A 13,765-nucleotide genomic window follows, 5' to 3' on the forward strand; every position below is an offset into this window, starting at 1 on the left:
TGATCTTTACTTAAGTGTTAATTTCCCTTTTGCCAGTGCTTATCAAGAGTCTACACACACTGCCACATTAGGAAAAGTGTGTCTCTATACGCTCTACTTTTTTGAGCACTAGATAATAACTTACTTCTGATGCATATTGAAACTGACAGTAGCAGAGAAGGTAATGCCTTTTGCCTGATCACTTACTTTTGTGCTTTTATAAAGTATAAAAGCACAACAAAAGGAGAAAAGATTCAATATCACCTGGGTTTTTTTTTCCAGGAATGAAGGCTGAGGGGGTTAAATATTTTTTGTGTGTTAAGAAGTTATTTAGGCTCCTTTATACAAGCAGGTGGTTGAGATAATAACAATCTCAAAAACCAAACTTAAACACGTGTTCGTAAAAATGAAGGCAAATAAAAAGTTGCTCAGGAATTCTGAATGATCTAGGTGGTGGCCTTTGCTGAAAATTGTTTTGGGCTGGCTGGTATAGATGTGTGAGAGGTATATAAGGTCGAGAACTGAAGGGACACACCTTAGAAACTGGTGAAGAAGACAGTTCCAACACAACCTGAGCAATTATGGTACCATAGTCTTTCTTAAGGAAAGCCCTTGAGAGTCGGCCTTTACAGGTGTTGGTTAAAATGAAGCTTGGTGCTGGGGCCCAGGAAAACTGTCGCCTGTTATTTGATTAGTCTGGAATTTGTACACTTATTTAAATATATTAAACTGCACTAAAAATACCCTGAACTCAATCATCAGCTTTTCCTCCTAAATGGTTCAATTTGCAACACCCTGAAATTTTGGCAAGTTATTCATGTCAAACGTGTGATAACAGTATGACAAAAATTTGCAAATTACTTTTTAAAAATCATGTTATTTTATTGTTTAGTCTCTTGTCCCAGATCTTGGAGCTCAGGAGGCCTCTGAATTCAGCATGAAATATCTACTTTTAGAAGTCCCTATTATTCTGTCCATTCATTCAATTGGCTAGGACTAATTGATAATGAAGTCAGTGGGAATCTTCACATTGATTTCAACAGCAGCTGGATCACCTTCTTAATGCTGTGCTTTAAAATATACTGAAGGGTTTCAGGTGAGCATAGCTGTATATTTTTGTTTGAGAGAGGCTACAGTATGGTGGATAAGTTACTAGCTAGGGAGTGAGGACATAGGTTCTTTTTGATGAAATGTCCATCACCTGCTGTGCCATACACCTGCTTTCAGAATTCCTCTCTGTACTGCTCCCTGGTTCTGCTTTTTATCTGTCCTATTTGAATAGTAACCTCTTTAGAAGAGGACAAGGATAGCTTCTCTATATATCTTTATGCAGGACCAGTATAAGGAGGCTTCAATTTTGGGGAACTGTTGAAGTCTTCTTTGCAACTATTTCATCATCCTCATTGTACTATTTTATTATCCTCATTGTAAACTGACTTTCAAAAATGGCAATACCAAAGATCCTCCTTATAGATGCGGTAATAATAAATCCACTTCTCCTTTGCCCTGAGAGCCTAAAGCTTTCAGGGCTTTCAGCATCCCACCTGTATGACATTTCTGGCTCTTCTTGCAAAGAGACAAAGGTTAGGTAAAGACTGAGATCCCAACACTCTCAGCACATACTCCACTGAACACACTTGTGTATTGTAACTTGGAACTTTCCATTGCATTGAAATGGAGTAGGAGCAGGCCCTGAAAAATTTGGTGGCCTTTGTAACAAGTCTCCCAGAGGCCTCACCTTTTAAGATAACATAATACAGGAGTTCATAGAATCATTGGAAAGTAGGACTGGAAGTGACCTCACAAGGTCATCTAGTCCAGATCCCTGCTCAAAGCAGGGTCTTCCCTGACTAAAATCATTCCAGCCAAGTGTCTGTTTAACCTGCTTTTAAAAGTTTCCAAGGAAGGAGATTACACAACTTTTCTAGGTAGCCTATCGCCCTCATCATAGTCAGAAAGTTCCTTTTAATCTCTAACCTAAATATCCCTGCTGCAATGTGAGGCCACTGCTGCTAGCTCTATCCCTTGTAGCCACCGAGAAAAGCCCATCTCCATACTAAAATTGCCCTGTAGGTATTTGAAGACTGTTATCAAATCCCCTCCTCAGGCTTCTGTTCTCCAGATGAAGAAACGCTAGCTCTTTCAGCCTTGTCTCCCAGGTCCCTTATCCTTTTGTTGCTCTGCTCTGGACTCTTCCCAAACTGTCCACATCCTCCTTGAAGCATAGGGCCCAAAACTGGACACAGTGCTCTAGGTGAGGCTTTACCAGTGCTGAACAGAATGGAAGATTCACTTCCCTTGATTTGTAAGTCGTACTCCTGTTAATACAACCTAGTAAACTGTTATCCCACCCCCCACTCTTTTTTTTTTTTTTTTTTTTTTTTGCAACTAGAGCCTTATATTCAGCTTATAGTCCACCATAACCTCCAGGTCTTTCTCTGCAGTACTGCAGCTTAGCCAGGCTTTCCCCACTCTGTATTTGTGCATGCAGTTAGTTATTCTGTCCCAAGTGTAGGACTTAGCACTTGTACTTGTTGAATCTCATCTGATTAAGGACCATTTCTCCAGTTTATCCAGGGCATTCTGAAGCCTAGCTCTACCCTCCCCAAGAGTTTGCAATTCTACCCAATTTGGTGACATCTGCAAATTTGCTAAGCATGTACTCAATCCCATCATTCAAATAATGAATGAAGATAATAAGCAATACCAGACCTGGAAGAGACCCCTGGGGAACCCCGCTTGATACTTCCGCCCAATTAAACATTGAGTCATTGAAGACTACTTGCTGAATATGACAATTCAACAAGTTATTTATCTACCTTACTGTACTTTTGTCTGGTATGTATTTCCTTAGCTTGTTAATAAGAAGTTTATGGGAGACGGCATCAAAAACATTGCTTAAATCAACATATATCAAATTCACTGCTCTCTCCCCATCCCCAGAACCTGTCACCTTATCATAGAAGGCAATCGGGTTGGTCATGGCATGATGTGAATGACTTGCTCTTAGTGAATCCATGCAGGCTGTTACTGACACCTGCTTCTCATTTAGATGCTCCACAATAGATTCCTTGAGGACCTGTTCCAAGATTTTTCTGGGTATCCTGGCTGACTGTCACTGATTTGTAGTTCCCTGGATGCTGCTACACTCTTACGCTCATCCACCAAGCATGAGTTGTTTTCCTTAAAGGCCTAACTTGCTTTTTGATTTTGAAATTGCATTTCAAACCTCAGGGCTCTGCCCTGGATTACTATTGGCAGGCAGGGTGCCCCTGGCATTCCAGTAATGGCATCTGGCACAAGAACCCTAGGGACATGGTCCGGAAGGCTAACCGCACCTTGTCATGCATCCACAGATGCATCACAAGCAGGTCCAAGGAGGTGATCCTCCCCCTCCATGCAACACTGGTCAGGCCACAGTTGAAGTACTGAGTCCAGTTCTGGGCTCTGCATTTCAGGAGGGATGTGGCCAGCATCGAGAGGGTCCAGAGGAGGGCCACTTGCATGGTCAGGGGGCAGCAAGGCAGAGGCTTGGGGACCTGAACCTGTTCAGCCTCCACAAGAGAAGGCTGAGGTGGGTTCTGGTGGCCATCTACAAACTGGCCAAGGGGGATCAGCAGGCTATGGGAGAGTCCCTGTTTCCCTGAGCACTACCAGGAGTAACTAGGAATAACGGCCATAAGTTGACTGAGAGTAGGTTCAGCCTAGACGTCAGGAGGCGCTACTTCACAGTCAGGGAAGCTAGGATCTGGAACCAACTTTCTAGGGAAGTGGTGCTTGCTCCTACCCAGGGGTGTTCAAAAGGAGGCTGGATAATCACCTAGCTGGGGTCGTTTGACCCCAGCATTCTTTCCTACCCATGGCAGGGGGGCGGGGGCGGGGGTATACTTAGGTCCCTTCCGACCCTACCGACTATGAAACTATGAACCAGCAGTCAGTTCAGACATCTGTTTATAATGATGTCTTATTTAAAAAAATAAAATGATTGTAAGAGAAATAAGCAGTTCTCATCTCTGCTTCTGTGGAACTTCTATCCTTTCTCCCTTATTTTTCTCTTCATTTTTCCCTCCCTTATCTTTCTCTCCCACTGCATCTCTTCCTTTTTTTTCTCTTCACATTCCATTGGCTGAGTTACCTGGCTGTTTTCTTCTGACAGTTCAGGTCGCCTTTGGCATCTCTGCTCAGATACTGAACAGTGAACACACATTCATGTACCACACGATAGGAGTTGGAGGCAGCTACCCTGCCAGCTCATCAAATCCACAAAAATGCCTCTAGCTTCAGGGCATGAAGCTGAAGAAAGTAGTGCTTACCACCCAGTAGCTGTACTTTAAAAATCACAATCTCTTTAAAACTAGGTTTATTCTACTGAACATGTCAAAGGGTCTTCTACCAGTATGGGCTCAGGGTAGCAGCTGAGATCAGAAACTCAGCTTTCTGCACCTGGTGAAAAAAATGGTTTACACAGTACTTTTTAAATTGGGTTCACCCTTGTTTTTGTTGGTATAATCAGTTACTTAATGGTTTGCCAACAAACTTGTGTCATCTTGTTAGTTCTCTCATTCCTTCCTGCAAAAATAAAAATATTATTTAAGCTTTGATTATGAATCAGAGCTCACTGTCCAGCTCCCTTCTGTATTTACTAAGTTATTAAGTAAGTAGAAACACACTGAAACCTTACAAGTCCTCTTTTTTAAATGAAACCAGTATATTTCAGGGGGGGGGGGGGGGGAGGGCAGGGTAACTAGGTTATCAAAGTGCATGGCATTTATCTTCTATTTGGTGAGTAGGTCAAAACACCCCTGATCCCCAAGAGCTGCAATATAATAGAGAAAAAGATTGAGTGATTGCTTTTCCAGTTGTCTAAAATGCTAGTTGTCTAAAATGCCATTTCCATGCAAATAAAGGGAAGAGGGAAAATATAGAAACAGTAGTCTGTGTGAAAAGCCATGTGCTAATTAGTTTATTTAGTGGGGGGTTTTTGGTGACCCAAATAGACTGTTAGCACTTTAAGGAAGTGCAAAGCAAAAGCAAAAGCAGTTTGTTTTGTGGGCTGGCTTTTGCTTTGGAAGAAAGCAGAATGAGTCGGCTCCTTTGATATTAATTCTTTAGTCAGTACCTGAGCGGTGCCTGGAAACATTTTTTCCCTTTCCCCCCATGCAACCTTTTTTACTGGGGGCTGCAGCTGAGGAGCGATTCCAGCAACCCTGATTCCTTCCAGGCTCTTCTTTCCCATCTTCTCCTTCCGATTAAAAATATGATTCATTTCCCTCTTATGGAGCTGTGTAACAAGTGAGTCTCCAGGAGGGCTTGGAAAGAGGAGGGCTTGGGCAACCTGGCAAAATGGGACAGGGGTGACCGGGCTTCATTTTCTCTGCACCTTCAGGGTGTGTCCAGACGAGTGCAGTTTCCCCAGGGACAAGTAGCGGCAGCACAAGGTGATGCCGGTGCCATGCACGCTTTGGCGTGTGGCAGGTTACCCCAGGTGGGTAGGGGAGGCTGGGGTCAGCGCCTTTGCTGGCCCCAGCAGCCTTACCTGGGGCCTCTGGGGAGAAAGCCTGGCTGGCACCTGGAGTGGGGCTCCTGCCAGCCAGGCTCCAGTTTTTGGCGCTCCCCACTTTGGCATGGGTTTTTTGACCCCGGGGTCATAAAGAATCCACGGCACTGCACCGTGGCAGCGTGGGAGCGCCTGCCCCGGCGGCACCACATATCTCACGCCTGAGTTTCTCTGGGTGGGTCTAAGCGCATGGGTAAGGGTTGGAGATAAAAGACTCCGCATTTGGCCCCTAGCCCAGTGTCAGCCTGGTGCTCCTGGCTGTAGACACAGAGGCCGAGGCGCTTTGCAGAAGTGCTTTGCGGGGTGGGCACGAGGCCGGGCCGGCGCCCGGGGTCCCGGCCGGCGGCGCTGAGGGCAGGCGGATCTCGGCTCGCCAGCGGCATCCCCCAAACCTGTCGGAGCGCGAGCGGCGGGGGGGGGGCGGGGAGCCTGCCGGCGGCGTTAACCACACCCCGAAGGGACAGTCACCAGGGGGCGCGTGGAGAGACGCGGCAAGTGCCAGGAGCCGCTCTCGGCGCGGAGGGAATAACACGGAGCCGGCAGCGCGCAGGGTGCCGCCGCCGGGTGCGGGAGAGCGGGAGCCGGGAGCTGGGAGCTGCCACATCCCGGCGCCGCCTCGGCCCGCAGCCGGGCTCCCCCGGCACCGCCATGGGCTCCCCGCACACCCCGTCGCTGGCCCACGTCTTCAGAGGGACCTTCGTGCACTCCAGCTGCGCCTCGCCCGCCGACATCCTGCACGGCCGCCTGCTCGGGGTGGACGACACCGGGAAAGTGCGTGCGTGCGGGGCGCGCCGCGGGCGGGCTAGCCTACTGGGGAGATGTGTTATATATATATCTGTATCTATATATATAGAGATATATATATAGTGTATGTATGTATTATAAAATATTGGGGGATTGATAGAACAGTATAGACACATTACCATAATTAAAACGTAATATTATATATATACTGTATCTACCCCCAATATCATATATATGCTATTATATAGCCCCCTAATATTATATACCCCAATACTATATAGTATAATGTATATAGACTCCAATATTATATACCCTCAATATTTATATATATATGTGTGGGAAATCTATCAATCTAGATATAGATATACACATATAGATAGATACATAGGTATCTATATCTATATACATCTATAGATCTATATATATATAGATAGATCTATAGATGTGTGTGTGTATACACACACACACACACATATATATACATACACACACACGTACATTGGAGGTATATAGCATTGGGATACATATATCTATATCTATATATTGATACACACACACACACATTCCCCAATATTATCTATCTATCTATCTATCTATCTATCTATCATATTGGGGGAATATATATATATATAGAAAGAGAGAGAGGCTATATAATATTAGGGGGCTATACATACATATGTACATACATACATATAGATATATAGATACACACACACACACAATACTGGGGTATATAACATACATAATATTAGGGATATATATTATAATATAATATTCGGAGATATATACAGTATATCTAATATATAATATTGAGGTAAATATATATTAGGGAATGTACAATACACATAACATAATTTTGGGGATATATGTAATGTTAGATATATAATGGGGATATACATTATATAATATTGGAGTATTTAATACATATAAATATATAGTGTTGGGGCATAAACAATATATATATCATATTGGAAGTTATATAATATTGGGGGGATAGATATAATGCATAATGCATATATAATTTATATAATGTTGGGAGGGGGACTATCTTCCTAATATTGTAGAAGGATTATATGCACTGAGGGAGGAAGGTGTGTATAATCTTGGGGGGTGTGCATGTGGAGGAAGGGGATATAACGGGCGGGGTGGGGGAGAGGAGAGTATGCGATATGATGGTGCAAGGAGAGATAAGGGTGCATAATGTTGGTCATGTGCTCCCTTGGGGAAGGCTGTACAATATTGGGTGGTGTGGAGGGGGTAGAATATTAGGGTGTGGAGAAGAAAGGGCATGAAGTGTGAGGTGTTCAGGTGTGGGCAGCAGGAGGAATATGGGGGAAGTATGTAACATTAGGGAGAGTGGTGTATATGGTCCTGGGGTATTTAATTATGGGTTCTGTGCATGGGAAGAACATTACGCTATTGGGTTGATGAGTGAAAGGTGGGTATCTGATATTGTTGGGGTGTGCATGTCTGGGAAGAGGCGAATGATCCAGAGGGAACACACAGCAGGGAAGGGTGTAGTATTGAGACGTGAGTGGGAAGGGGCTCGTGTTGCTGGGATGTGGGTGTGGAGAGTGGGAGCATGTAACCAGGGTAGTTTTGGGGATGGGATGTATCATATCAGTGTGTGTGTATGGAGGAAGGGGTAGAGAGTAATGGCATATAGGACACAAAAGGGTATATAATACTGGGGCATTTGTTGTGGGGAAGGATATAATGCTGGTATACATCTTCACGGGAGTTAAGGATACAACCTCTGAATCAGAACTTCCTGGACCTTAAATGCAGGAGGCTGCAAGTGAGAGAGGAAGAGTGGAGAAAAAAATCCTGGTCATACCCAGTTCCCTCTCCCTTTCAGCATCCTCTCTGCCACTGTGTGACACAGAATACTAGACAAGATAGACCTATAGTCTGACCCAGTAAATGGCAGTTCTTATATTCTTATATATATAGAGGGGGTGTATGATGTTGGAGGGAGGGTATGTGATACGTATGGGAGAGAGGACTGGAATGTATAAGACAGGAGGCAGAGTACTGGGATATGTGTTTCTGGAGAGGAGGCATATAATAAGAGTGTGTGTGGGAGGATATACAGGGGTGCTGGGGTATGTATAGGAGGAGTTATAGTATATTGAGTATGAGTGCAAGGGAAGGGTTATTTATAGTGCTGAGGATATGCATGTATGTGAAACCATGTTGGATGCAAGATGTGTTTTTTTTTTTTGCTGTATTGAGATATATATACATGTAACTAAAATAGAATAGTGGGTACCTGTGTAATCTATCACAGGTGGTATTAGTATGTGCAGGTATGTATTTAAGGTGTAGATGCACACAAGCTGAGCTTGTCTGTAGTTTCTGTTTTTATCTTTGTGATGAAAATGAAATTTTAGTGAGAGAAATGAAGCTGAGTAGACTAAAACAGCAGAGATAAATGGTGCAGATGAAGTTTTATCAGATCTCTGCCTTTCTTGCAGCTGCTATGATATATTGATTTCCAGCTATAAGATGTCTCCCAAAGTAGTGACATGATTCTAGTTCTGGGGCTTGAAATTGCCCATTTGATGTCTTGAAGCCATTTTCTATAAAGGATAAAGAATTAAAAAAAAATGTTCCAGACTCAGATTTTCTGCAGATCTTAAGGAGAAAGTTGAACATTTTCAGGGATACAAAGTATGTGCGTGTGCGCGCGCGTGTGTGTGTGTGTGTGTGTGATAGAAACACAGGTGTGTGTGTGTGTGTGTGTGTGTGTATACACACACACACACACACACACACACCACACACACACACACACACACACAGATATATATATATATATATATCTCCAGAAACACATATCCCAGTACTCTGCCTCTTCTTCTATACATTCTAGTGACAGTCCTTTCCCGCATACATATTACATACCATCCCTCCAACATCATACAAGCCTGTCTATACATATAAGAACATAAGAACTACCATTTACTGGGCTGGACTATAGGTCCATCTTGCCCGGTATCCTAAGTTGCACAGTTGCGGAGAGTGGATGCTGAAAGGGAGAGTGAACTGAGTATGACCAGGATTTTTTTCTCCACTGTTCCTCTCTCACTTGTGTGTGTGTGTGTGAGTGTGTGAGAGTATATATATGTATATGTGCATGCGCGTGTATATATATACGCACACACATATATACATATATGTATGTGTGTGTGTGTATACACATGCACACACACATACATATACAAGCACAGACGCACAAATATATATATACCCATTAATGTATACACATTACTTCCTCATATATACACACATATATATTCATATACATATATGTATATATATGCATATATACTTACACACATATTATATATACATAAATACTAATATATATATACACACACATACATATTTATACACATAAACACATATATGTGTGTGTATGTAAGTATGTATAAGGAAGCAATGGGTTCAAGCATATATCATATTGTGTAAAGAGTTAGCTAGATGTAACTGGTAATTTAAAGAATGAACTTCCTAGATTAAGCAATTTGGGCTTGGATAGAAAGTCCACCTCAACACGATTAAGCAACTAGGCATTGAGTGGGCTCTTGTCTAACTTCTGCAGATGATGGATGACTGATTTATTTAATATTTTAAAATGCTTTATTTTCAAATGAGTAAATTTGAACCATAATTTCCCTTTCAATTCTTAAAACTGACATTTCATGCTCAGTAAAAATGAAATATAGAAATAATTATAATATATATTCTGAAAGAATAGTACATTATCCACAATGATGTATAGTCTATCCTAGACATTTGCTTCTGTCAGAGACAAACGTGTAAAAAGAAAATAATGGAATAATTAACTAAAGGACTAAAGGGCTATGAAGATGACAGGCAGTCTATAACTCTGTGATTATTAACGATGTGAGCCTGTTAAAAAAAGAGCACTACTACTAATTGAACAGGATTAGATCTGCTGGGAAGCTATATTAATACCTTAATAGAACTCAGCATAGGCCTCAGTCCAACAGTGAGCTCTGTACAGGTAGATTTCAGTATCTTGTGAAGTCCACTTGATTTTAATGGACATTATTTACAGATATGTTGCAGAAAAAGGACTTTTTTTGCTGAAGGACAATAAATTCACCCAGGCTGCATGAAATTTGGCAGGGGTGAAGAACAGACTTTGAATTTAGTAGCCCTTAAGCCCCTTTTCCCACAATTTTCCCAGTTTTACATGCCTACTCCTGACACTTGCCTTTCCTCCAAATTCACCTAGATTTGACACCTATTTTTCTTCATTTGAGACCTATTATGAGCATTCATTTGTGGCCTATTAAAGGCTTGGTGTAAAACTCATTGAAAGCAATGCAAAGACTCCACTGACTTCCAGACTTAAGAGGTGCCAGTCACCCATGTTAAAATGGTCAAAACTATTTTTTTCTAGTGTTATCATTTTAAGAACTCACATTTCATGGTATAATAAAACTGCAAGTGTGCTCTTTCTGCCACTGGCAAGGATGGATTCTTAACATCCCTTACATGCCCCAATGCTTGAGAATGTATTAGAATACATGCAGTGGACCAGCACTGCTTATGAGTGTGAGTAACAGTATACCTTAAATTATTGTAATTTTCTGAGAAAACATTATTTTTGTAAGTAAGGAGGAACCATATCTATGGCTTCAAAACAAAGGCTGCCTATACACATGCTTGGAAGTGGAGGTGGGAGGCTTATAGCAGTTCTTGGACAGCTACTCTAATTAAAATGGCTCACCATCATGTGTATTAAGCCCTCCTGCATTTCAAAATGGGCACAGGAGTGCTTTAACTAAAGCTTATTCAACAGGCTTTAGTTAAAGTGCCCCCACAGCTAGTTTGAAATGTGGGGCACTTAATACACATGATGCTGAGATGCAGCTGAAGCGTTCTAATTAGAACGTGGAGCAGGCTCAATTATGACTCAAAAGAAAGGTTACTTACCAGTAACTCTTGTTCTTCAAGAGCTGCTTCTCTGTGGTGACACTTGTGGGATTTAGTGTACTGAAAGTGCTGAAAGATAAGTTAAAAAGGTCTTACAAACTCTTTGGGTCTCTTTTCTCTCTTCTATATGCTCTGTCTTTCTTTTTGTGTGTCTAGAATCTGATTTCACCATGTCACTGTAAAACTTGAACAGTATTTTTATTAAAATTTTAGCTATTCATGTTTTTCATTAATGCAATTACAGCTATCATGGCTAAGAATTTTTCCACAGACAAGAGAATGCAGGAGGGAAATAAAGGCCCAATTCTGCACCTAGAGAGTTTTACTGGTTAAATGTAATGGTAATTAATGAGATATTTGACATTAATTTCAATGGACTTGGAACTGGGTTGAGATAAAGAAAAATCTTACCCAGAATACTTTATATACAGATATAGCACTTACATATGTATTAAAAAAATCCAAGACAGAAGATGAACATTTGAATTGTACAAATACATTCACTAACCAGAATTATTTATGTGAATTTGGACAGGGACATTTAATGCCAAGTGGATCGACCAAAATGAAGCTTATTAATCCCCGTGGAAATAAATTAGGTGCTGTAAGTGTAATAATACATAGGAAGAAGACATGGTGCACCTTATAAAAATATAGAAATTAATTTGAATGTCACTGAGAATTGCAGATTATTTATCCCTTGCATTAAACTGTGTTTCAGTTCATCTCCCATTTTCTTTGAGAGACTGGTTATCACTAAAAGAGAGAAAAAGTGGTATTTAGCAGCTGAGAATCAAAAACAGAACCCCAGTATGACAAAGTGGAAACGTGTGCAAGGCAAGGCTTTTGTCTGTCTCGTACTTACATATGAAGTACTAGGTAGTGAACAGAATAGGAAAGTGGGATGTCAGCTTATTTTTGTAAGTGAGGAAGTGAAATAAGTTTCAGCTACAAACAAATAAAGTAATCTATGTGATTGGTTTCCTACACTGAAATATTTGGTTCCCAAACCTTACGGTGAGCAGGAAGTATGGCTAAATGACCACGGAAAACTTGCTGTCCATTTTGAATTTCAAAAGTTTTACTAATTCATTCCAAATTGTTAATAATTTCAGAAAGAAAGCAAACTCTGTTCAGGACCAATCAGCACTGCCAATGGCAGGTGGGTTATTTCTACACGAGATGGTTCTCTTTCTTTCTGTTTCAACCCATTAGGTTGAATGGGGGCATCAAATCATTAGCTTTCTGTCACTGGAAGACCCTCACAGCTCCCTGACTACATGGAAAAACAAGTTCCAGATTAGGTAATTGTACTAATTAGGTTTCTTGTAATTGTAATTAGGTTTCTACCCACTTCGTTTGAAAAGTATGTATTTTAAGTCATTTCTGCAATGTTTTTACCTTTCTGAAATAATGAGGAAGGACTAAAAAAAAATCTCTCTCATCATACAGTCCTTGGCTGACTACTTGCTTTTATTAGACACTGTAATTATTAGTATAGTAGGGTGTATCTACACATGCAATTAGTGTGCCTGAATAAACTCTGGTGTAGTTTGTGCCAGAGTTTATTATTCCTGGGCACAACATCTTCACATGTGTCTGGGACCATAGCACATTGCGCTGGGGCCGAACAGCTCCGGCTGGCAGGGAGTCCAGGAGATCAGCCTTCCAGATTGGGGCTGCTCTCCACTGGCTCAATATGTTGTAGAGGGGCTGCCTGGGGCATGATGTTGCTAAAGCCCCAGCCAGACTCATCACTGTCTCCACATGTGTTGCAGCAGTGTAAATTATTCTGCCAGGATAGTACTTGTCCCAGACAGTACTATCCTACGGCAGAGTTAATTAGTGTGCTCTAATAGCGTTGCATGCATAGATGGTGAAGCTTTACCGTGGAGCTAAATAGTCAGTGTTGCAGTAAAGTGCACATGTAGATGCACCCATACAGTACCATTATGATCTAGTAGCATTTTGTAGTAGCCCACTTCCTACTGGGCACATCTACATAAGACATTTACTGAAGAGTTGACTCGTTTCTTTGTAGTAATTCTCAGTGTGTACACGTGCAATGCTATTGAGTAAACTGATTTACTCTACCACAACATACATGTAGATGCTGACAGGGTTGGCTGGGGCACAAGGGTGTTTCAGTTTGGGGGCTGCCTCCCAGCTAGCCCCACGCTGGAGTATCCTCATGCCCCACTCAGCCGCTCTGCAGCATGTTGAGCAGCCACGGGTTGGTAGGCTGACCCCAGGGCTGCAGCCAGTGTGGGGCTGCACCACCCTGGCTTAATGTGCTGTGGTTCCAGTTGCATGTGTAAACATGGTACCTGGGAGCAATAAACTCCAGTGCGATATATGCTGGAGTTTATTGCTTTGCCTTAATAGCATGTGTAGATGCGCCCACTATGTAAGTGATTGTGCAAAATATAAAGCAATGAAAGCTCTGACCCATAGCAGTAGTGTGACCAAGAAGGGGATAACTGGGACACCAGCCTCAGGTGCCAGCTTAGGAAG

The 13,765-nt window shown here is 42.0% G+C and overlaps 1 protein-coding gene across 4 annotated transcripts in view; it reads left to right on the forward strand.

Annotated features, from left to right (window-relative positions):
• The first annotated feature begins 5,641 nt into the window (after positions 1–5,641).
• GDA (guanine deaminase) overlaps positions 5,642–13,765 on the forward strand; it is a 72,099-nt gene continuing 63,975 nt past the window's right edge. Inside the window, exon 1 of one of the 4 annotated variants that reach the window (XM_014520066.2) lies at positions 5,642–6,307. In XM_014520066.2, the coding sequence (XP_014375552.1) occupies positions 6,185–6,307 (123 nt within the window). In that variant the 5' untranslated portion in view covers positions 5,642–6,184. The remainder of the gene's footprint in view (positions 6,308–13,765) is intronic. The other 3 variants (XM_025204455.1, XM_025204457.1, XM_025204456.1) reach the window with 3 other exon arrangements.

The sequence above is a fragment of the Alligator sinensis genome, unplaced genomic scaffold, assembly GCF_000455745.1.
Source record: "Alligator sinensis unplaced genomic scaffold, ASM45574v1 scaffold308_2, whole genome shotgun sequence".
NCBI lineage: Eukaryota > Metazoa > Chordata > Crocodylia > Alligatoridae > Alligator > Alligator sinensis.